We start from the raw sequence: 25,639 nt of genomic DNA, 5'->3' as shown, positions 1-25,639 counted from the left end.
TTTTTTAATGTTTGTTTATTTTTGAAGGAGAGACAGCATGAGCAAAGGAAGGGCAGAGAGAGAGGGAGACACAGAATCCAAAGCAGGCACCAAGCTCTGCGCTTTCAGCATAGAGGCCGATACGGGGCTTGAACTCATGAGCCATGAGATCATGACCTGAGCCGAAGTCAGACACCTAACCAACTGAGCCATTCAGGCACCCCTGCTTCCTATAGTTTTAATATAGGTGTCTTAATACCTTTCCCTATACAGAATAAGGGAGCTTAAGATTTAGAACTTCTGGGTAGATATTTTATGTAAAGATAGTCATTGCCTTATACACTTGTACAGAGAGGATCTTGTCATCTTTTAAAAAAAAAATTTGTTTAATGTTTATTTATTTTTGAGACAGAGACAGAGCATGAATGGGGGAGGGTCAGAGAAAGAGGGAGACACAGAATCTGAAACAGGCTCTAGGCACTGAGCTGTCAGCACAGAGCCCGATGCGGGGCTCGAACTCACGGATCGCAAGATCATGACCTGAGCCGAAGTTGGATGCTTAACCGACTGAGCCACCCAGGCGCCCCGGATCTTGTCATCTTTTTAAAAAATATATAATAGTATTACCAGCAAATGTAAGGACCCCAGCTTAGAGGAGTTTTTTTTTTTTTTTCATGTTATTGAGTACCTGTCAGACGTCAGAGGCTGTTGAAGAGTCTGGAGGTATGCAGATAAAGTGCCTTCATGGAACTTCCATCACAAGCTAGGGACTAGGCAAAAACCAGATGCATAAAATAACTGCCATTTGTGACAAGTGCTGGGATAAAAATATAATCAGATAATGCGAAGGAACTATGGTTTGTAACGACAATAGTGGCCACTGATTGTTTTTGCCAGGCCCTGTGCCAATAAATTTTGAAGGCACATTCTCTCTTAAATATTTATTCCAACACTTCAAGAGGATGTTAATCTCCTCTCAGAGGTGGGGAAACTGAGGCTCAGAAATTGACACCATACAAGAGAGCCTGGAATTTCAAGCAGGATCTGTCTGACTTCAGGGCCATGTCTGCCTCTTTGTGGCAGAGCAGGTTTTCCCATTGCATGGAGGGGTTTCTCCATAGCAGCCCGAAGCTGCTGGAGATCCATGCCTGTCCTGCAAGCCCAGAAATCAGTGCCGATGCACACACATCCTCAGCTCCCCTAAGCTTCTCTGCCTTTCATAGACTGCATAGTAGTGTTTGGCATAGATTATTCGTTTAACAAATACTTGAGTGTCTACAGGGTGTCAGGCATCATTCTAATAAAGATACAACAGTAAATAACAAAGTCCCTGCACAGAGTCTACTGAGGGGAGACAGACAAGAAACAAACAAAAATGTAATGTGTCAGGTATTAAGTGCTGAAAAAAAAGACGGGGCTAAAGGGACAAGTAGAGGTATTTTGTAGGATGTTCATACGCTTTAAGGAATTGACCTTTGTGTGAAGGATGGAGGTTGTTATCAGCCCATTGCTAGGAAGAAACGAAAGAACCATGTACACATACATGCTCTAACTTAGGATCCATTGATTCTAGGTCCAGGGGTTTGCGGACTTGTGTTTTGCTTTTTCCTGAAATCCAGACTTTCTTCTAACTTTGTTTCCTGTTTTTTCTTCTCCCTTCCCGTCCAACTTGGGCTGTGGAGGTAATACAGGGGACTACAAGAGTCACGTGATGACAAAATTTGCTATGAAGCTGGACGCACACCATGGTGTTGACAACTTTGCCTTTGACTGTCCAGAAATGCAAATACTGTTTGATGCTTTTAATCCAGACCAGAGGGGCTTCCGGCCTCACACTGTGGTTTTGCACGGGAAATCAGGAATTGGGAAATCAGCTTTGGCCAGAAAGGTCCTGCTGTACTGGGCGCGAGGTGAACTCTACCAGGAAATGTTCTCCTATGTCTTCTTCCTCCATGCCAGAGAAATCCCGTGGATGAGGGAGGTCAGTTTTGCAGAGCTAATTTGCAGGGAGTGGCCACACTCACAGGTTCCGGTGACAGAGATCATGTCCCAACCAGAAAGGCTTTTGTTTGTTGTTGATGGTTTCAATGACCTGGACTTTGCCTTCAAATATGCTGACTTGGGTCTCTGTGAAGACTGGGGAGACAAGCAACCCATGTCCGTTCTGATGCACAGTCTGCTGAAGAAAGTCCTGCTCCCTGAGGCCTCCCTGATGATCACCGTCAGAGACACGGGCATAGAAAAGCTCAAATCCATGGTCCTGTCACCCCGTTACCTGTTAGTCAGGGGCATCTCCGTGGAGAAAAGGGTTCAGTTGCTCCTTAAGCACATGAAGAATGAGCATCAGAAGACGAAAGTCTTGAACTCGGTGGTGGACAACCACCCGCTGTTTAACGAGTGCCAGGTCCCCATCTTGGGGTGGCTCACCTGCGAGGCTCTGAATCTGCATGAGGCGTCAGGAAAGAGCCTTCCTCCTTCCTGCCAGACCCTCACGGGCTTGTACACCACCTTTCTGTTCCATCATCTCACTCCCCGAGACCCATCCCAGCGCTGTCTCAGCCGGGAAGAGAGAGCCACCTTGAAGAGCCTGTGCCGCATGGCGGTGCAGGGAGTGTGGAACATGAAGTTTGTGTTTTACGGAGATGACCTGAGTGTTCACGGACTCAGGGAGTCCGAGCTCTCCGCTCTGTTTCACATGAATGTCCTCCTCCGAGACCATGGCCATGAAAGGTGCTACACGTTCCTGCACCCCAGCATCCAGGAGTTCTGTGCTGCCCTGCACTACGTTCTAGAAGGACTGGAAATGGAGTGGGATCCCTACCCTGTGTTCATGGAGAACATAAGGAGCTTGATGGAGCTCAGACAAATCAGCTCCAATGCTCACTTGCTCCAGATGAAGCGTTTCTTGTTTGGCCTCATGAGCAAAGAGGTGATGGGGACCCTGGAAGTCCTGCTTGGATGTCCAGTCCCCCTGGTGGTGAGGCAGGGGCTTCTGAGCTGGATCTCCCTGCTGGGTCAGCAGCCCAGCACCCCCTCCCCTCTGGACTTCCTGGACTGCTTCTACTGTCTTTTTGAGACTCAAGATGAAGACTTTGTTTGCTTGGCATTGAACAGCTTCCAAGAAGTGTGGCTTCCAATGAACCGGAGAATGGATGTACTGGTGTCCTCCTTCTGCCTCCGGCATTGCCAGTATTTGCGGAAAATTCGGATGGATGTGCAGGAGAGCCTCTCAAAGGATGAGTTCACTGAGGCACAGCCCCTGAGTCCCCAAGGGTGAGTCCTTCACTTGTGCCATTTTCTTATTCTTCTTATTATTATTAATGTTTGTTATTTACTTTTGAGAAAGAGAGAGAGAGACACAGAGTGGAAGCGGGAGAGGAAGAGAGAGAGAGGGAGACACAGAATCGGAAGCAGGCTCCAGGCTCTGAGCGGTCAGCACAGAGCCTGACGCGGGGCTCAAACTCACGGACCGTGAGATCATGACCTGAGCCAAAGTCGGACGCTTAACCGACTGAGCCACCCAGGCGCCCCTGGATTTCCTGTTTTTAAAGCTGAGTAATATTCCCTGGTGTGCATGCGTGCGTGTGGGTGTGTCTCATTTTTCTAATCCATTCATCCGTCAGCAGACATTTAGGCCGTTTCCGTATCTCGGCTGCTGTGAAGATAGCACAAATCCCTCTTCAGGGTGCTGCCTTCAATTCCTGAGTGTAAGTGGGCCTCCTGGAGCATTGAGTAGTTCTGCTTCTAACTTTCTGAGGAACATCCTTGTGAACCGCACCTTTTCCCGTTCCAGGGGGAGTTGGGATCTAAGGGCATATCTGACTATAGAGCTGGTGGCTCCAGGTCCCCTCCGCACACCCCCCTGGAGTGTCAATGTTCCGGAAGCAGGGTGGGTAGGAGAGCACTCACGCAAAGCACAAGGCGACAACGCTAAATGGGCCTCAGACCCTCGGAAGCCATCCGAGTCTTACCGTGACGGACAGGTCTCTTCTGACCCTGTTGTGACACCTGCTCGCGCTAAACTCCATCCCGTGGAAGCAAATGTTTCTTTCCTTTTCCAACGCAGGAAGCCGGCGAGGCGCCTTGCTGATGAGTGGTGGGGAGACCTCTGCTTCGTGCTCAGCACCCACCCAAGCCTGCAGCAACTCGACCTGAGTGGCAGCATCCTGAGTGAAGGGGCCATGAAGACCCTCTGTGCCACGCTGAGGCAGCCAACGTGTAAAATACAGAATCTGATGTAAGGGTCCATGCCCCTTGGCGTGGCTGTGTCACAGCTCTCCTCTCCCACCTATGAGAAAAGACCAATCTAAGAATGTAATCAGAGAGGATAAGTCCTGCAGAAGTTACAGGAACCGGGTCACCAGAAGCACACAAGGGGGGAGTAACTAGAGACCCTGTCAGGCAGATTCACTCAGCCTGGGTATTGAAGGATGAATAGGAGTTGGTTACTAGGGGCAAAGGTGAGGGGAGCTCATTTCAGGCAAGTGGGTAGAGGAAGATCAGAGAGGCTTTCCATCAGTTCTTAATGCTTTTACATTTGTTAATAAGGTAACAAATATTTGAACAGCTCGTAGGTTCCTGGGTCTGTGGGCACGAGACGACAATGCTAGTTCTACTGCGGACAGAGTCTATTCCAGACTCTTCCCTCCAAGCAAAGCACAGGTGACCCCCAGACCGGAGCAAGTCAACTTCTCCACACAAACATTTTCCCCTTCTTGCCTCTATCTCCTCCCTAAGTAGTTTCCTTAAGCTGGGCTGTGCCAGGGAGGCAGGCGATGCCAGAGTACTGACAGTGCCCTGTTCACCTCCGTCCTACGCCACACTCCTCCGCCAGCTTTATCTTAGCGTTTTCCCTGGACACCCCTTCCCACTAAGCAGTCCCTGCTCTCCGCTCTTGCCCGTGATGTCCTAGAGTTCCTGTCGTCACCATATCTGTAATTCAGCAAGAATACATTGAAATGGTAACGAGATTCGGGCACTACAAGGGCCTTAGGTAAATCCTTTGCCACCTCTCCTATTTCTCTAATTAACTACTTTCACATCTCCTGAACTTTCCATGCAACTATATGCATATATTGGCAAATGACTTTTTTTTTTTAAACCAAACAGTTAATCACCTTAGACTCCTTTTTGCGACATATGACTTCTCGTTCAGCTTGAACTTGATCATATCTGTTTGCAGTTCTGTTGGTTTTTTTTTTTTAAGATTTTATTTTTAAGTGCCCTCTACACTCAGTGTGGGCCTTGAATGCACAATCCCAAGATCAAGAGTCACGTGTTCCCGGCTACTGAGTCAGTCAGGTGCCCCTGTAGCTCTGTTCTCAATGGACTGTCCTGAATTTCATTCTTCAGCATAGCTGTCTTGTTCAGCTCTTCACGGAGTGTCCCCCCACGAGATTAAGCTCCGTGAGAACATGCAATATTAGCATCATTTAATACTGTGTTCAGTGCCTGCTGCGTCATAGATGTTCAAGTATTTGTTGCTTTAAAAAAAATTTTAACACTTATTTATTATTGAGAGACAGACACAGAGCATGAGCAGGGGAGGGGTAGACAGAGGGGGAGACACAGAATCTGAAGCAGGCTCCAGGCTCTGAGCTGTCAGCACAGAGACCGATGCAGGGCTCAAACTCACAAACCTCAAGATCATGACCTGAGCCAAAGTCGGTCACCTAACCGAGCTACCCAGGCGCTCAAGTATTTGTTGCTTTAAAATTGAATAAATTAGGGGCACCTGGCTGGCTCAGTCAGTGGAGTGTGTGACTCTTAATCTCAAGGTTATGGATTTATGCGCCACATTGGGTGGAGAGATTAATTTTTTTTATCTTTAAAATTAGGGGCACCCGGGTGGCTCAGTTGGTTGAGCGTCCGACTCCAGCTCAGGTCATGATCCCATGGTCCGTGAGTTCAAGCCCCATGTCAGGCTCTGTGCTGACAGCTCGGAGCCTGGAGCCTGCTTCCGATTCTCTGTCTCCCTCTCTCTCTGCCCCTCCCCTGCTCACGCTCTGTCTCTCTCTTCAAAAATAAACATTAAAAAAATAATGCAAATAGTGAGAGATAAGAGAGTTGTAATTCAAGAAGAGGAACAAGGGAAAATTGAGCTATAACTGTCACTTATGTCTGATGCATCGTTTTCTCTCTTCGGTAGATTTAAAGGTGCACAGGTTACCCTTGGTCTTCGTCATCTTTGGACGACTCTCATTTCCAACCGTAATATTAAATACCTGAGCTTGGAAAGCACCCACCTGAGGGAAGAAGATCTCATGATGGCGTGCAAAGCGTTAAGACACCCAAACTGTTTGCTGGAGTCTTTGAGGTAAGTGCTGGGGATGGCTTTTGCTTTTTTGATTTTGGTTTTGCCAGTGTTGTCTTTGCCTTTTTTTTTTAATGTTTATTTATTTTGAAAGAGACAGTGTGAGCAGGGGAGGGGCAGGGAGAGGGAGAGAGAGAGGGAGGGAGAGAGGGAGGGAGAGAGAGAAAGAGAGAGAGAGAGAGAGAGAGAGAGAGAGAGAGAGAGAGAGAGAGAATATCCCAAGCAGGCTCCATGCCATTAGCACAGAGCCCACTGTGGGGCTTGATCTCACAAATCATGAGATCATGACCTGAACCGAAACCAAGAGTCGTTCGCTGCACTGACAGCCATCCGGGTGCCCCTGCTTTTTTTTTTTTTTTTTTTAAATAATCGTTCACAGCAAGTTGCAAAACTAGTAGGAAGACTGCACAATCTGGAGGCGGATGGTGTGGATGTTTGTGTAGCACCATGGATGTACTTAATGCCACACACCCGTACAAACTTTGTGAGGCATATTTCCCCACAATAAAAAGGTAACTTTCAGTGCTTCATAAAGATAACCCAATTTGGGGCAACTGGATGACTCGGTTGGTTGAGCGCTCAACTTGAGCTCAGGTCATGATCTTGTGATTGTTGAGGCCAAGCCCCAAGTCAGACCCTGTGCTGACAGTGCGGAACCTGCTTGGGATTCTTTGTCTCCCTCTCTCTGCCCCTCCCCTGCTTGTGCACCGTGTCCGTCTCCCTCAAAATAAATAAATAAACTTTAAAAAAACTAATTAGACGACAGGAACCCTTGAGGCAATTTCTCTCATTGTTGTATCTTCCATAACTAACAGTGTGATATCAAACCCAGGGATGCTGACACACTGACCAACGTGTGTATGCTGTTTTGTGTCAGTTTGTGAAACGTGCAGATTTGTAAAACCATGCCGTACCCAAGATCCACTAGTGCCATCAACCCCGATCCCTTTTCCAACCACACCACCCATAATCGTACAGTACGTCACTGCCCTGTGACTGGACTGTTTTCAATCAGCCAATTCTTCCCGATCCACCATCCATGCTGGTTCCTTTTTAGTGCTGAGTACTTCCTATCTGGTAGCACGGTACAGAACAGTTAGGTAACCATTCAACTATCCGGGGACGTTCTGTTCATTTCCAGTTTGGGGGCTGGTACCACAGTTTTGTAAATCCTGGGCGTGTGTTTTGTGGATTAGATTAACTTGGTCAAAAGACACCGCTACTTGGGATGCTTATGAGACGCTGAGGGAGCAAACCTGCAAACCTATACCCAAATAGGTCCTATAGACCTAACGCACAGTGTAATAATCATAGACAGCAAGATTGTATTATAAACACCAAAACTGCGAAGGTACGAGATCTGAATCATTCCCCACCGCCAAAAAAGAAATAATGGTGCTCACTAAAGCTTACAATGGCAATCCTACTGCAGTATATAAATGTTTCAAATCAGCATGTTTATGCCTTAAACTTACACAATGTTATGTGTCAGACGTATTTCAACTTTTTTTTAAGTGCAAATATATAAAACATTGGCTGGCGATCATTGATCTGCATAAAATAATGCTGGAGAGAGGGGGGCCAGGTTGGCTGGGGTGGGGCAGGCACAGGTAAGTAAGGTTGGGAGACTGGCTTACTCAGAAGAGGTGATATTCAAGAGACCCGAATGGAAAAACTGAACCACATAAAGACGTGGGGTTGGAGGTGGGGGTGGGGGGATGTTGCAAGCAGAAGAAATAGCAAACGCTCAGACCCTGAGTCTGGAGCAAACAGTGTCCAAAAATCAGCAAAAAGGCCAGCGTGGCTGGCATGCAGGGAAACAACGGGTTGCTTTATGGGCAGAGACGAGACTGTGTTTCGTGTTGCCTGTTTCTGCAGGTTGGATCACTGTGGATTAACCCCCACCTGTTGCATGGTGATCTCCCAAATCCTTCTTACGTCCATCAGCCTAAAATCTCTGAGCCTCGTAGGAAATAAGATGACAGCCCAGGGCATGAAGCCCCTCTGTCATGCCCTGATTGCCTCACAGTGCACCCTGCAGAAGCTGATGTGAGTTGAACTTCTTTTCACCCGGGCTATTTCCTCTTAACTGAGACGGTCCAAGCGATGGGGAAGGAATTAGCTGATGCCTAAGCCAAGGGTTGGAATGGTAGTTGTGACCCCATGGGAGTGCCCCAATACTGAGGATAAAAGAAAAAAAAACACCCAGTAAATAACATCCGTGCCTTCGCCACTAAACTCTGAACCAATATGAAAGTCTAGGGGAGAGGCCAAGCTCATAGAACCAGCGAGTGGAACGGTGGTTGCCAGGGGCTGCTGGCTGGGGACCAATGGGGAGAGGTTGCTTAAAGACAAGTAAGTTCTGGGGAACTAACATACAACGTTCAGCTTAGAGTTAGCAATGCTGTGTTACCTACTGGCAAGTTTCACCCATGCCGAAATCCTGGAGAGTCTTAGACTTGTGGCTGGAGCCACCACCTACAGTGTCTTTGAGCACCAGCCTCTGTGCTGCATGTTCTCTTCTCACTAATGCCATCTTCACAAACAACTGCCAGGCAGGAATTATTTTCATCCTGTTTGCTGATAAGGAAAAGAGAATCCAGAAGAAGGGAAATCTCTTGTCTAAGGTCACGTAGGGAATAAAAGGCAAAGCCAGAACATGAGCTCTGGTTGGATACCTAAGGGACTAATCTATTACTTGGAAATTTCCCCCTCGAAGACCTGCCATCTGGGCAAAGTTGTTCCCCTCACCACTCTCAAAGCATGCCGTGGCAATAACCTCCCTCTTTCATGGCAAGTTTGGTGGCTAAAGTCGTACCAAAAAAGGAAAACTAAGTGGCACAAACTACCCTCCAAAGTCCTGAGTGGGATTCGGGGCGGGGGGTGGGGGGCAGAGAATCACATGAGAAGCCAACACGTCTTCTCTTCCTCGGTCTGTAAGGGAGGGGGGAAAAAAACTTTCCCTCTATCCTCTTGGGTGCGATGTCTGAGGCCTGCAAATTAAACTGATGATTGACAGGGGAAAGTACCGACCAGTTTTACTGGTGGTACTTCTTTTTTAATGTGCCTGGGGGCTTCACAGAAAAGATGTGAGGAACCCAAAGGAGCGGGCAGACTTGAGCTTATATATCATTATAACAACGTATGATAAATAGTGGATGAGTAACTAGATACAAGGGGTATGGAGCTTCTAGGAACTGATAAATTGTGGGTAGGTGACTAAGAAGTATATGGGGGACCTAATGGTAGATAAAGTTTATATAAGTCACTTCAATGTCATGCCCATCTTTGGTGACAAGTGTCCTTCTCTTTCTGGAATCGAAGAGGAGGGACGCATGCACAAGGGAAATTCGTGCCCTGTTTTTAGGCAGGTGAGGGAGAGCAGAGAGCTCTTCCTGTCTCTGCTTTTTCTCAGATGCTCTCAGTTCAAGATCATCCTTATGCCAAAGTGGCATATTTCAGGCTTACGTATCCTGACCCCCTTCTAATCCAACCCACATAGCATTTCTTCATCGAAATAAATCACTGTCAATAACATGGAGGAAGTGCTTGCTGTATGCACAGCTCTGAGCACCTTGGAGGGGTTAACTCATCTAACGTCATCACGAGCCTCTGCCAGAAGCACCATGAAACTCTTCTCTGCAAGTACTCCTGCCTATGAAGCTTTGAGAAACCAATGGGATAGGAAGGTCAGCTTCCAAACAGGAAGGTCACTAATCCAGCAACACCTCCCACCGCAGTACGTGCGAGGAGCAAAACAACTGGACGGAGAGCGGCTGGCATCGCCCGTGTGTTTCCCGTTGGGGCTCACGGCAGATCTCGTCACCCACATCATTTAAGTGGCGTTGACTTTGCAAGTTAAATGCAGACACGGTGTGATGTCGCCCTATAGTGGCAGGGGCATGCCAGCCACGGGGGTGACCTCTCCTTCCCCTCCTTGCCAGGGAGGGAGGGATGGAACTTGAAGAACAACCTCACCATTCCCTTCTGGGGGGCTCTCTCCTTGCAGACTGGGGAACTGTGGCCTCACAGCTGCCGACTGCCAGGACCTGGCCTCAGGCCTCACCAGCGGCCAGAGTTTGACACACCTGTGCCTGTCCGGCAACAGCCTGGGGAGCGCAGGCATGAATCTGTTGTGTCGAGCCATGAAATCCCCCAACTGTGGGCTACAGAGGCTGATGTGAGTCCGATTCCCTTCCCTGGGAGGTGCACTGTCTTATTACAAGCAGCATGTATCACCTGCCAAACACAAAGCAGAGGGGAACACTGGTGTCATGATGAAAGGAACTCGTAAGGGCTGCGTCCTGTCCCGCACCCCGATTTCCTCCTTCCGTGGAACATTCCATTTCTGCCTCTGTTTCCTTTCAGTGGGAAATCATCATTCACCCAAAGGCAGGCAATTCTCCTTACTGTCACCACAGTCACGTTCTGTAAAGTCACCATAAACATGGAACCGTTGCTCCCATGGGAAACATGGGGTTAGGTTCCTGGGTGCCTCCGGTCACGTTTTCCTCTACCAATCAATCAGTGCCTAACCTTGCTTTGTGCGTTTCTGTTTAAAGACCCCTTATTTAATGCATATTGTTGATTCGTTAGCATTGAGCTCAGGGCCAACCAGGCCATAACTCATGCCTGGAGGAAGCTATTTTCTCCACTCAGAAGCACAGCCTTCTTGTGCGTGGACACAGCGGGCAGCACTTCAGCACTAGACATTACCACTGCATTTTAAACAAGAAAAGCCACAAAAACACGAAAAAATGTGGCATTGAGTGAAAAGGATACCTGTTTATGATGAATTTGAAATGAGTTCAGCCTCAGCTGGGAGCGGGTGCCTTGGGAAGCTCAGAACTTTCTCTGCTCTGCACGTGCATGCATGTCTGTGAAGGACCGTGAGCACCGTGCTTAGGGATTTTCAGGGTAGCAAATAACTTTGAGCAGGCCAATTTGCAAACACAGAATCCAAGAATAATGAGGATCGGCCACATTCATAAACTCTCTTAGTTGCTAGAGATGCAGAGATGATAAATGTGCTCTCTAGGTTCACAGAGCTTAGATTCTGGTAGGGAGAGCTGGATAAGTGAGATGTTTAGACGATGGTAATGGTGGCACAGGGTTGAGAGCCACAGAAGCAGCGTTCCTCGGCTCCAGGGAGGGACCCGCACGCAGTCAGGGGATGCTGTGTACTCTAGCTGGGTTACGAGAAGATGTCTCAGTAACTGCTTTATAAACTGCCACCCCGTGTTGCCAAATTCCTCTTCTAGCCTCCATCTTTGGTGTGGTAGTGAGAACGAAAGAGTTTTGTTACACCTGTTCCACACCATCAGTTTGCCTTGCTGGGGTCATTTTGCTTTATGCCATCTCACCCCGTTGACCAATCAGTTCACCAATAACTCTGTAAAAGCAAAAAACTGATCTAGGCTGATGGTGTACCTGTACCTATAAATTCTTTTAAAGAATATAACTTTAATGTTCATGTCTCTTGGAGTGAGTTCTAAGTAGTGATGGGATATTGAGTATAGTAGACAGAATAGTGCCCCTCCCCCCCCAGATGTTCGTGTCCTAACCCCTGTAAATACATAAACTCACATGGCAAAAGGGACTTTGCAGGTGCAATTAAGTTAAGGATCTCGAGATGGGGAATGGTCTAGGATTCTCTGTGCAGCCCTAATATTATCAAAGAGGTTTTTAAAAGTTTTTTTTTACATTTATTTACTTTTGAGAGACAGAGACAGAGCACACGTGTCGGGGGCGGGGGTGGGCAGAGAGAGAGGGAGACACAGAATCCAAAGCAGGATCTAGGCTCTGAGCTGTCAACACAGAGCCCGACGCAGGGCTAGAACCCACGAACTGCGAGATCATGACCCAAGGTGAAGTCAGATGCTCAACTGACTAAGCCACCCAGGTGCCCCTCAAAGGGGATTTTATAAGAGAGAAGAGGAGAAGAGATGTGGTAACAAAGGCCAGAGGATATAACTGGTGACTGGAGACTGGGAGTAAAGAATACGGGCAGCCTATAGAGGTTAGAAAAGGCAAGGAGCAAAGATTATCCCCTCGAGCCTCCAGAAGGCACACAGCTCTGCAGACACCTTGAGTTTTGCTCCAGTGAGACTCTGAACTCCAGAACCACATGATCATAAATATGTGTTTCAAGCCACTAAGACTGTGCTGATTTGTTATAACAGCAATAGGAAACTAACACATTGAGTGTGAAGGAAAATTAAAAACAGGGGATCTTGAACGGCATCCGGAACGTGCATCATACCGGGCATCAAGCTTTTACTTAAATTCTAGTCCCTTAACATGCAGCATAATTTTGTTTTCAGCAATAGAATTCAGTGATTCATCACTTACATACAACACCCAGGGCTCATCACAAGTGCCCTCTTTAATCCCCATCACACCCATCTAGCCCATCCCCCCAACCAATACCCCTCCATCAACCCTCAGTTTCTTGGCTATCGTTAGTCTTTTGTGGTTTTTTTTCCCTTTTGTCCCCTTCCCATATGCTTATCTGTTTTGTTTCCTAAATTCCACATATGAGTGAGATTATATGAATTTGTCTTTCTCTGACTGACTTATTTCACTTAGCATAATATGTTGTTCCATCCACGTTGTTACAAATGGCAAGATTTCATCCTTTTGGTGGCTGTGTAATATTCCAATGTATGTATATACCACATCTTCTTTATCCATTCATTAGCCAATGGACATTTGGGCCCTTTATTTAGTTTGTCTATTGTTGATAGAGCTGCTATAAACATTGGGGTGTATGTGCCCCTTCAAATCTATATTTTTGTATCCTTTGGGTAAATACCCAGAGGTACAATTTCTGGGTTGTAGGGTAGTCCTATTTTTAACTTTCCAAGGAACCTCCATACTGTTTTACAGAGCAAGCTGAAACGTTCTTAAGTACCCCCATAAATATCCCCCTCCCAAAGCAGGAATAAACTGGGGCCAACAGAAGTTGCTTCCCCAAAGTTACGCCAAGTCCTGAGTACGCCTTCCTCTCTCCCTTGTATGTTCCCTGCAGACTAAAAGAATGTAACCTGGATGTCGCTGGCTGTGGCTTTCTTGCATTTGCACTTATGGGCAACAGACATCTGACACACCTGAGCCTCAGCATGAACCCCTTGGAAGATGACGGGATGAACCTTCTGTGTGAGGTCATGATGGAGCCATCTTGTCACCTCCAGGACCTGGAGTAAGTTTCAATGGTTGTTCGGGGCCAACTCTACCATATTGGGGCCTGGGGTTCCTAGAAAGTCAAGAGATGTGAGCAGGAAGACTGGTACCAAAAATCAGTTCTGGGGTCAACCAGATGCTCATGTGTTCTGGGGTACACTACAGTGAGTGTGGGAAGGACAGAGAGATGAGTCCAAACAGAAGCCCCAAGACAGGATCTTTGCAGCTTAAGTCGCCCTTGGTTTCTAAAACCTGTTCACTTCTCAGAGGACCTCTTTTTGTCCTAAGTTACTCTTCTGCTGTTCATTCTGTATGTAGGGTGAAAACGGAGGGGCTCTCTCTCTCTCGATACCTTTTCACTCCCTTTTACTGGAACATTTCTATTTAATAAGAGTATTCCATCCTTAAACAGACTACAGGAAAGTTAAAAGGTCTCAATGAGAGGAAATAAATCCCCAATTCATAACCAAGCAGTAAGTGCTGTTACTCCCTTGGCAAATTCCTCCCAGATGCATAAATAGCATTTAGTGTTACAAAGAAAGGATCCCAGCAGTTACCACTGGAGGCTTTCTTGCCCACGCGGCAGGCACAGGGCTCTATATATTTTGCATGTGAAGTCTCATGTAGCTCCCCTACCAATCATTCCCAGGGGAAACCAGAACTCCCAAGGAGCCAAAATCTTGCCTTTGGTCTCACATTCTGTCCCCCAGGGATCTGCAGACCATAGTAGTAACTAAGTATTCCATTTAAGGATGCATGATACCTTTAAAAAAAATCCCCTAAAGCTAGACACTGAGCTTATGGCCAATGTTTTAGTCATATGTACCTTGCAACTCTTTGTGTAACTGGTAGCACCTTCTCTTCAATTACAAAAATAGAACTAATGAACCAAAAAGACCATTTTAAGACCTCTTCCTCTCCAATAATACATAATAGAGAGGAACTGGATAGAGATCATAGCCCACAAATCAGAGTCCCCCCCCCAAGCATTAATTCTTATGTTTGTTTTCATGAAATTGGCATATCAAGCCCTACTTTTGTATGGAGTAGAAACTAAAGCTTAATCAATTGGAGATGACATCTCTTTGGGATTACATTTATGTGCTGGGGGGTTATCTGGTCCTCACCTCATCATTTATCCATGCTGGCATCCAAGACTTGGTCATTCCCACCTGATCTGCAGGTGTGAGCCCTAACAACTGTGTTCTTGCTCATTCTTGGTGTGAATGCCTCATGAAGAAGGACTCTCTCATCCCCGATGAGATCGTTCATTTTAAAATGAAAATAGGAGACAGTGAAGCTGTTCCCATCATTTCTACTCAGATGAGTCAGCCGGTCCTTACTGCAGGGGCTCTCTCGACTCCCACCTTCATCATTCCTACTGGGAACAGAAGCACAAGACGCCTCTCCTTTCAGACCCCAAACCTAACTTGCATTTCAGTAGCTTCTGTCCTCTGTCATCTTTTCTCGCTCCCTCAGGGCTCTGTCCTTTGTCACGGACTCTACCAACTTCTCTCTTGTGGGTTTTTTTTTCCCTGTTTCTTTCTTCTCATCCACCAGGGAGAATCTTCACCCATCTCCAAGTGGGAAGCAAGATCTGATGTGCTTGTTTCTTTTTTCCAAAGATACCTCCAGCCACATCACATACTTTCCCCACCTGCCACTATCATGCCTCTGCACATGAGCTAGTGGATTTTGCACAGTCTAAAACATTACCAGGGATGAACAGAAAGGTTACCAGTTAGGAAAGAGTAAAGGAAACACCCCACTGATGTTTCTGGGCATCATCCCCTTGAAGCACTCTCTCCTCAAATTACACGGACTGTCTTCTTGCAGACTGGTTAAGTGTCATCTCACTGCCACCTGCTGCAAGAATCTGTCCCAGGTGATCTCAAGGAGCAAATACCTGAAGAGCCTGGATCTTGCCGCCAACGCCCTGGGTGATCATGGCATCGTAGAGCTGTGCGAGGGACTAAAACACAAGAAGGCTTCTCTGAGGAGGCTTGGGTGAGCTCCTGGGGCCACCTGTTTGAGGGCTGGGTGAAGAGAAATGGGGACCTGAGCCTGAAGTTGCTTGAACAAAGACGGTGTTCTCTCTTGATTCCGCTTGAATTTGCTTTGTTCTTCCCGGTGCTTAAGAGATGACATCACCCCCTTCAAATCAACATAAAGCTACTTCATAGGAAAGCCCTAGACTCTCTACCATGAAAGCAGTTAATATCTGCACCCACATTCCCTTCTTTCTAAACAGTAAAGGAGGAATCCCTACCTCTATCAGAGGCTAACTTTGCTCACACTGGGAATCCAAGAAGCATCTACGAAGTGCCTTATACTATCATAGAATTACCTGCCCTGTCTCCTTCCACAGACACCCCACTAGAGATTTTCTGTTTTCATAAATGCTTAGATATAATTTCAGAAGCAAAACCAATAATAAGCCTTATTCAATCCCACCTCACCATCTAACTAAACTACTTGAGCTCCATGCCACAGGCTTTTTACTCTATCACAAAAAATTCCCAAACACAGCAAACCTAGAATGATTGGGACATGACAAACTGTATGCTCACCATCCAATTTAAACAATCATCAATATTTTGCTCTGGCGAGTTACAGGGTTTGTCATTGTACCTCTAAATACCTCAATATGCATCTCCAACATGTGAGAACATGGCCACCATACCCTATTTACATCCAACAATGCCATTTGGCTCTCCACTGCTCTTAGGATAAAATCCTAAATCCTTAATATGACCTAAAATGTCCAGCCTCCTCTCACGCCACTGCCTCTGGCTCCCCTCTGGCCATCTGGTCGACTCTCCATGTCTCAGACATGTCCCACCCCTTCCTTCCACAAGGGCTGTGCAGTGTCCTAAGCTCTGTTGCTGCTTCCTGCCCCCATTCACTGGGCTTACTTCTTGTCTCTTGAGTCTCACATGAAATGTCAGTTCCTCAGCAAGTCTTTCTCCATGTGTCTTGTTTTGTTCCCTGGTGACAGATGCTCTCAACCTTTATCTTTCATTCTTTCCACAACTATAATTAAGTCACTCAGTGATTCTTACCACCAGAACCAGCAGCAATGGCAGCATCATCACCTGGGAACTCATTAGAAATGCAAACTTTGAGGGGCGCCTGGGTGGCGCAGTCGGTTAAGCGTCCGACTTCAGCCAGGTCACGATCTCGCGGTCCGGGAGTTCGAGCCCCGCGTCGGGCTCTGGGCTGATGGCTCAGAGCCTGGAGCCTGTTTCCGATTCTGTGTCTCCCTCTCTCTCTGCCCCTCCCCCGTTCATGCTCTGTCTCTCTCTGTCCCAAAAATAAATAAACGTTGAAAAAAAAATTTTTTTTAAAAAAGAAATGCAAACTTTGGGGCAGGGTGGGGGGCCTTGGGTGGCTCAGTTGGTTGAGCATCTGACTCTTGATTTTGGCTCAGGTCATGATCCCAGGGTTGTGGGATCAAGTCCCACTTTGGGCTCCATGGAGCCTGCTTGAGATCCATTCATATTCTCTCTCTCTCTCTCTCTCTCTCTCTCTCTCTCTCTCTCTCCCTCTCCCTCTCCCTCTCCCTCTCCCTCTCCCTCTCCATCCATCTGCCCCTCTCCCCTGCTCTCCCTCCTTAAAATAAAAAATTAAAATTAAAAAAAAAACTAAGCAAATGTTCAGGTTCCTGCCCAGAACTGCTGAACCACAAACTTCTGTAGGTAGTGCCCACAACTCAGTTTTAAACATTGATGTGAAAGTCAGATGGGTTGAAGGATCAGTCACTAATCTTTGGAGGCATTTCTTGGCATGTTGGCTCTGCAGGTTGGAGGCATGTGGACTGACTTCAGACTGCTGTGAGGCACTCGCTTCGGCCCTCCTCTGCAGCCAGCGCCTGACCAGCCTAAATCTGATGCGGAACAATTTCAGCCCTGCAGGAATGATGAAGTTATGTCCAGCCTTTGCACAACCCACATCTAATCTACAAATAATTGGGTAAGTCCCTGGCATTGTCTTCTGAGATACAAACCTCCTTGTACTATAGGCATGCTAGTTGGTGGACAAACACTTTACCCCAGAAGTTGAGATTGTGGCTCAGAAACCAGGTATTTATTCAACCACTAAGTGCCCACTGTGTCCCAGGCACTGTGCTGGGGATACAGGGACACAGACATAGAGGCAAGGTGCCTGATTTCACAGGGCTTACTTTTGGATGGGTTTAGAAACAGTGGAGAGACAACATATAAATAAGATGTTTATCCTTAAAAAACTAACAATACAATTGCTAGATGAGCCAACAATTATAGCTCTGGGTACATATCCAAAAGAATTGAAACCAGGATCTAGAAGAATTATTTGTACACCCGCATTTATAGCAGCATTATTCACAACAGTCAAAGGGTAGAAGCAACCCAGGCATCCGTTGACAGGTGAATGAGTAAATGAACTGTGGTATAGCCACACAATGGAATAAAATTCAGCATTAAAGTGTAAGGAAATTGTGACACACATTACCACATGGATGAACCTTAAGGACATTGTGCTGAATGAAATAAGTCAGATGCAAAAAAGGCAAACACTGCATGATTCTACTTAAGTGAGGTCCCGAGAGGAGTCAAATCCATAGAGACAAAAAGTAGGGGGTGCTGCCAGAGGCTGGGGGAGATGGATGGGAAGTTGGTGTTTAACGGGCATGGGGTTGTAGCTGGGGAAGATGAAAAGTTACGAAGCTACATGTGGGGATGGCTGCACAACAGTGTGGGTGTAGTTTAATGCCACCGAAATATACACTGAAAAACAGTTAAGATGGACAACCCATTGAGGCTGGTTGTCCTATATTTATATGGATAGAAAACTGCCCAACTGAGAACCTGTCGGTTCCTGTAATGGCCCAGATTGCAGCAGCTGGGTTTATGCAGGGGTCACGTGTTGGCATATGGGTGTAACCAGAAAGAACACAAGGCTTATCGTGTGGGATCTGAGGGGGAAGATTGACAGGCTTGGCTGAGTGGATTTGGAAATCTCCACGAGGGCAGGAACTGTTACAGGGATCTTTTCAGCAAATGAGCAGAAAAGGCTGAAGACTGGGTTGGAAAAGAGCATACTTGTATCAGTTACTCAGGAAGCAGTGTAGCCTTGGAGGGGGCCAAGATGGCGGAACAGCATGGAAGGTTTTTGTGCAGCCCTGAAATACAGCCAGATCAACACTGAACCATCCTGCACACCTAGCAAACTGATCTGAGGATTAACACAACAATCTGCACAGCCTGAATCACAGAATTCAGCAGGTACATGGCGCGGAGAGCTGAACTGGGGGAGAAAGTCACCGAGGGCAGGGAGCTGTTTGTGCTTGCGGAGAGAGGATGGAGTTGGGGGAGAGTACAGGAAGCATCCCCCTACCCCCAATGCCCAAAGGCGGCTGGAGAGAAAAGAAAGTGTGCGCAAGGGACTGAACAAAAAACGGAGAAAGGAGGAGAGGGTTTAAATTCCATTAAACTCTGTAAACAGGGGGAGCGCAGAGTCCAAAGCTCCGCAGCTGTATACCTGGTGGAGCTCTGATGGGAGGGGTGAATCCCCAGGAGCAGAGAGCGAGGTCCTCGGGCCACACAGGAGGCGGTTCCCCTTCTGGGAGGAATCCCCAGGGGCAAAGGTCCCAGCGGATCCTGCAGAACAACCACATTCGCTGGTGCTGGAACAAGGCCATTGGGGGGTGACGCCTGGCGCCAGATGTGAGCTGTGATTTTCCAGAATCACCGAAACGCTGCTGCTACACGCCCGCGTGAACTTTTTCTGGGGCGGGCTGGCACCCGGCCGCGGCCTCTAGGCCTAGGCAGCAGCACGGTCTCGAGAACGTTCCTGGCGGCAGCTGGCACCAGCCATTGCTCGGTGAGACCCTCCCGCAGAAGGTCTGAGCGGAACAAAGCCGCAGTCCCTCAGAAGTGACCGGCGGGAAACTGCCGCGTCTGAGATAAAATTCAGGAGGGAGGAGCTGCCTGGCAACCTGACAGCTTGCTAACGGACAGTGTGGAAGCGGGGAGTGGACGGAAGCCAGACACAGAGGATGAGTGCGCCATTGCTGGCCGGAGAGAACAGAGTTCTGATACAAGAGACCCGCTACCTGGGTGACGCCATTTTTTGCCCCTCCGCGCATGCGCACACACGCCCCAGTAAGGTAAGCATCGCCATCTAGTGGAGAACCGAGCTGTTACACGAAGCCCCGCCCAACTGCCAACCGCGCTCTTCAGGAACAACACGAGTCTCTCCACCTGCTTAGTTTAAGGACTACAAAGTGCTTCACAGTTCAACGTCTAGGGGAAACCGATGTAATTTCAATCGTACTTCAGTCTGTTTGCTGGTCCATCTATTCAATTTTGTTTTCTTTTCTTATTCCTCAATACAGAAAGAGAAAAAATTTATTTTTATTTTCCATTTCTATTAAAAATAGTTTTTCTTTTAACTTTTTTCTACTATATTTTTACTTTTTTGTAAAATTTTCAAATTGTTTTTTTACTTCCATAATTTTATTTTATTCTCTTTCATTGTATACATTTTTTCTTTTTTTTAATTTTTTTTCACATTTATTTTTGAGAGACAGAGACAGAGCATGAGCAGGGGAGGGGCAGAGAGAGAGAGGGAGTCACAGAATCAGAAGCAGGCTCCAGACTCCAAGTTGTCAGCACAGAGCCTGATGCAGGGCTCAAACATATGAACTGTGAGATCATGATCTGAACTGAAGTTGGACGCTTAACTGAGCCACCCAGGCACCCCCATTGTATACATTTTTTCAAATTTTCAAATATTTTCTTTTTTTTAAATCTTCTTATCTTTCCCTTTTTTCTCTAATCTATCAAGCTCCTTTCAACAACCAGACCAGAACACACCTAGGATCTAAGCCTCCTTTATTTGATTTTTTTGTGTGTTGTTTTTAATTTTTTTACCTTATTAATTCCTTTTCTTTCTTCAAAATGATGAAATGAAGGAATTCACCAAAAGAAAGAACAGGAAGAAATGACAGCCAGGAGTTTAACACATACAAACCAGATGTCTGAACCAGAATCAGATAGAATCACAGATTCTGGATTAGAATCACAATAATAAGAGTACTAGTTGGGTTGAAAACACATTAAAATCCCTTTCAGAGGAGATAAAATCTAGTCAGGATGAAATACATGCTATAACTGAGCTGCAATCTTGCATGGGTGCCACGGCGGCAAAGATGGATGAGGCAGAACAGAGAATCAGCAACAGAGGACAAACTTAGGGAGAATAAGGAAGCAGAAAGAAAGATGGAGATTAAGGCAAAAGAGCACGATTTAAGAATTAGAGAAATCAGTTACTCATTAAAAAGGAACAACATCAGAATCATAGGGGTCCCAGAAGAGGAAGAGAGAGAAATAGGGGTAGAAGGGTTATCTGAGCAAATCATAGCAGAAAACTTTCCTAACCTGGGGAAAGACACAGACCTCAAAATCCAGGAAGCACAGAGGACTCCCATTAGACTGAACAAAAACCAACCATCAACAAGGCATATCATAGTCAAATTCACAAAATACTCAGCCAAGGAAAGAATCGTGAAAGCAGCAAGGGAAAAAAAGTCCTTAACCTGCAAGGAAGACAGATCAGGCTTGCAGCAGACCTATCCACAGAAACTTGGCAGGTCAGAAAGGAGTGGCAGGATATATTCAACGTGCTGAATCAGAAAAATATGCAGCCAAGAATTCTTTATCCAGAAAGGCTGTCATTCAAAATAGAAGGAGAGATAAAAAGTTTCCCAGACAAACAAAAATTAAAGGAGTTCATGAGCACTAAACCAGCCTTGCAAGAAATTTTAAGGGGGACTCTCTGAAGGGAAAAAAGATGAAAGAGAGAGAGCAAGAAAGAGGGAAAGAGTGAAAGACCAAAAGCAACAAAGACTAGAAAGGATCAGAAAACAGCACCAGAAACTCCAACTCTACTGGCAACATAATGGCAATAAATTCATATCTTTCAGTACTCACTCTAAACGTCAATGGACTCAATGCTCCAATCAAAATTAAACAAATAAATAAACTTAAGGAAAAAAAAATAAGTAGTAGTAGTGTAGGCTTGGACAAGCTCAGCTTGTGACCTTGGGACTTAGCATAAAAGAGCCAGACCTAGATTTTCCTAATGGACATTTCAGGAACCTGCTTCCCTATCTGCACAATGGGGAAGCTGCTCCGTATCTATTTGACCACCTATTTCTCTCTCCTGTCCTAGAAGATTCAAGCTTCACAAGGGTGGGGACTTTGCTTTGTTCATTACTATGTCCCCAAGCCCTATAATAGGACCTGGCTCATAATAGGTTCTCAAGGAGTTTGTGGATGGATGGATGAATAATCATGCCTGACTCTTAGGATCATGGCAAAGGGCAGATGTCTCTAAAAGCTCAGTGTAGCATCTAACACATTGAAGAGTGCCTTTCCACGTAGGGATTTACTCTTGTTCTATGGGGAACCTTCTGTTTCTCCTCAAGAGTACAAAAAGAGGTTTCAAATCCTTGGTGGGGTTTCCGGGAACTTTAAAGAAAGAAGGGTCAGAAACAAATTCCCTGGAGTGCCTGAATGGCTCAGTCAGTTAAGTGACTGACTCTTGGTTTCACTTCAGGTCACGATCTGAGGGTTCATGAGTTTGAGCCCCATGTCAGGGTCTGCGCTGTCAGCTGTGGGTTCTTGGGATTCTCCCCATCTCTCTCAGCCCTTTCCCCCATTCATACTGTATCTGTCTCTCTGAAAATAAACTTAAAAAAAAAAAAAAAGCAAATTCCCAGAGTAACATGTCCCCCTTCTGCCTCACCAGGCTGTGGAAATGGCAATATCCTCCTCAAATAAGGAAGCTACTGAAGGAGGTGCAGCTACTCAAGCCACACATTGTAATTGGGGATGGTTGGTATTCTTTTGATGAAGATGACCGGTATTGGTGGAAAAACTGAAGATGCGAAAACCCTCCCCACCCACACGCATTCTGATGGAGGAACATTGAAAGCTGTGCCCAGGACTTCCCTCTCGGAGATGGAATATGATTTCTGATTCTCACAAAGCCCTCATTGGTAGTTATTCTTGTGTGTCCAATATATCTCGGCTGTTGGATTTGCCTCTGACATAGCCTGTGACCTTCAAGTCCTAGGATTTCTGTATCTATGAAATGTCTGTCCTACTCAGAGCATATGGAGAAAATCAAACATTGAGAGCATTTGGGGAATAAGTACCATGTGTCCTTGTGCAGTGGAGATATGATCCAGGAGAAGAGTGGGGAAACAGGTCCCCAAAGTGGCCCCCAAATGTTAGTGATACAATTCTGCTGGAGTTAAAATAAAATATTGAAGCACAATCCAAAAGTCAAAGAAGGTGTGACTATCAATATCTAAACTTAAACACAAAGCCGAGCGCATTGCTTAGTGTAGTGAAGAACTGGTCTACCACCATCTCTCTGAGAAGAGCAGACTGCTGATCTCATGTAGACAGGGATGTGGGGGAGCATGGGGTTCAGGGACTGGTGGATCTTTGGGGTGAGTTGACATGTAGCATTCACAGGTGTATTTACCAGAGTGAATCCTTCCTGATTTGCTGGATTTCAGAAGCTAAGGGGAGTCCTTGGTTGGCTTGTCAAAGCATCTTCACCGAGGCAAGTTGTCTTGGATCCATTTAATGGGTTTACACCTGGTTGGGTAGCTACTTGTTACCATGGCTACAGAACAATCAGTCTCTTCCTAGGAAAGTAGGAAATTCTTGGGGTTCTCACCAATATGTACTTCTTTTTATTATTCCTCATATTTATCTAGTCTATGGTGATGATACCTAACACACATAGTCCTTATTGTGTGCCAGGCTCTATCCTAAGCACAATCTACAACCCATTTGGTCTTCAAATCCAAGGATGATTTTTCAAACCTGGAAATGTTTTAGGCTTGTTCCCTGTCAGCTTAAATCAGATGGTGATTGGCCTGCCTCCTCTCACCCCTGTAATATGGCTGACAAAAAGTTTTTGCCAGGCATAGGAGAAACGTCAGCCCTGTGGTTTCCTTGGGTTTATGCAGTTAGCATTATCTTCAATCTGTGGTGTCTTTGCAGGAATACTTTTTTTAATGTTTATTTATTCATTTTGAGAGAGGAAGAGTGCACACGAGGGGAGAGGGGCAGAGAGCAAGGAGCAGAGAGAGAATTCCAAGCGGCTCGATCTCATGACCCTGGGATCATGACCTGAGCCAAAATCAAGAGTTGGACGCTCAACCAACTGAGCCACCTAGCCGCCCCAGGAATACTTTTTAAACACATTCTGGGAGTGTTCACAGTACATCATGCTGTATATTGGGCCAGTGGGACAGGGTTTGTGGGATACGAATGGGGGAGGGGTGTCACGGTGACACCTTCTAAACTGGAGTCTTCAGAACATCACATGGGACACATGACTATCAGACCTACAGACCCAGTGAGGCAGTACCACTAATGCGTGTGTTAAAGCTAATAAAGCATTCCTCTTTCAGTCTTTTTTAAAGACTATCATGTTATTTATAGCTAAAAGTACCTAATGCCCGCCTTCTGTGTTTAATGGAGTTTCTTGAGCACTGCTTGTCCCTGTCTCCCCTGACAGTAGATATGTCCCACTTTGGAAAATTCCCACCAAAAAGGAAGATCAAAGAGTGAAGGCAACAACTTTTTTATTCAGATCCGTGTTGAAATCCTGACTCTGCTAAATGACACTGGACAAATGTCACCCTCCATCAGCCTTTGTTCCCTTATCTGTAAAATAAGGAAAATAGTACCTGCCTCTTAGGGTCAGTTTGAGAAGAAGAATTTTGGAAAAGCTCACCAGCAGCTAGAACATTCATTCCACAAATATTAAGTACCTACCTGTGTTATCTATGGCAGTTCACAATATTGTTCACAAACTTAACAGCTTAAAACACATTATCTACACAGTTTCTATGGGTTAAGAGTCCGGGAGTGGCTTAGCTGGATCCCCTTCCTCAGGGTCTCACGAAGCCACAATGAATGTGTCCAGTGGGTCTGTGGTCTAATCTGGGACTCAACTGGGGAAGGAACCTCTCCCAAATTCAAGTGGTTCCCAGAAGTGTTCATATGTTTGCAGGCTGTTGGACGGAGGACGTCAGTTTTTTTCTTGCTGGTTGTCAGAGGGCATTCCCAGCTACTTGCCATATCGCCCCCTCTGTATGGCAGGTTGCTTCTTCAAAGCTAGCAAGAGAGAGAGTCCCTCTGCAAAACAGACTTATAATTTCATGTCGCCACAGAAGCGAGGTCCCACCAACTTTGCCCTATTCTATTTGGCTATAAGTCACAAGTCCTGCTCACACTCAAGGGAAGGAGACCCCACAAGGACATGAACATCGGGATGAAGGGAGCATGGGGCCACCTTATAGTCTGTCCAATGCTCTGCTCCATGCTCTAGAGGGAAGCCACTCTCAACTCACTTCTGTGTGTTGGAAAGGGCAGCTTCTGTCTTGTTTCCCCCAGCCATCTCCAAGGGTAGAGAAGAAGTTATTTAGTTGGTAAGGCCAGAAGGAAGACACCGGACCTGTGTGGCTCAGCCCCTCTGGGCACTCCTTCCAAGCAGCCTGTCCTTAGCAAGCCTCCAGGGGCTGGAGGACTCTAAGGCAAAGTGTTAGGAATCTGCAAGTACAGGCCATCCGACCAGTGGCGTTTTGAGCACTAGGAGCGACATCGTGATCTATATCTGATTCGTGATTTCTCATTTAATTCCAAGTTCCAAAAGAAGGGGAAATGCCCAGCCCCTATGTGCTGGCCTCTGGGCCAGGTCTGACCGTTCAGCAGCACGCAAGGCCAGCAAGGTCTCTACTCTCTCTAACATTGTAGCGAGGAGACCAGGACAAGCTGCAAATGTCCAATCAAACATCCTACAAAGAATCAGACAGTAGTGGCATGTTGGCAAGAGTGGGCCAGCCGTTTTTGACTTTGGAGCCTGAGAAGGCCATGTGTCTTCTTCTTCTGTTTGTATTTTTTAAAGCTGGCTTTGGGATATGCTTTTCTCCATTTAGTGTGCTGTTCTGAGTTTTGACAAACAGCTGCATAGCCTTCACCAAGATGTACGGGACAGTTCATCTTCCCAAAAAGTCCCTCATGCCCGTTTGTACCCCACAGTTATTCCCCACAACCTCCCTGTGCTGCTGAGTTAAGTAAACCTGGAACTGGCCGC

The 25,639-nt window shown here is 46.4% G+C and overlaps 1 protein-coding gene across 1 annotated transcript in view; it reads left to right on the top strand.

Annotated features, from left to right (window-relative positions):
- The window catches only part of NLRP5 (NLR family pyrin domain containing 5), a 32,004-nt gene extending 9,604 nt beyond the window's left edge, over positions 1-22,400 (top strand). Inside the window, exons 4-12 of the mRNA XM_047094267.1 lie at positions 1,662-3,252; positions 4,046-4,216; positions 6,128-6,295; positions 8,171-8,341; positions 10,302-10,472; positions 13,323-13,493; positions 15,311-15,481; positions 17,276-17,446; positions 22,268-22,400. Of these exons, the coding sequence (XP_046950223.1) occupies positions 1,662-3,252; positions 4,046-4,216; positions 6,128-6,295; positions 8,171-8,341; positions 10,302-10,472; positions 13,323-13,493; positions 15,311-15,481; positions 17,276-17,446; positions 22,268-22,400 (2,918 nt within the window). The remainder of the gene's footprint in view (positions 1-1,661; positions 3,253-4,045; positions 4,217-6,127; positions 6,296-8,170; positions 8,342-10,301; positions 10,473-13,322; positions 13,494-15,310; positions 15,482-17,275; positions 17,447-22,267) is intronic.
- The last annotated feature ends 3,239 nt before the right edge of the window (positions 22,401-25,639 follow it).

Source organism: Lynx rufus, unplaced genomic scaffold (assembly GCF_022079265.1).
Source record: "Lynx rufus isolate CCGP_SWC_20201006 ecotype Redwood Valley unplaced genomic scaffold, mLynRuf1.p SCAF_39, whole genome shotgun sequence".
Lineage (NCBI taxonomy): Eukaryota > Metazoa > Chordata > Mammalia > Carnivora > Felidae > Lynx > Lynx rufus.
The sequence above is the reverse complement of the archived record's forward strand: the minus strand, read 5'-3'. Positions and strand labels throughout refer to the sequence as shown.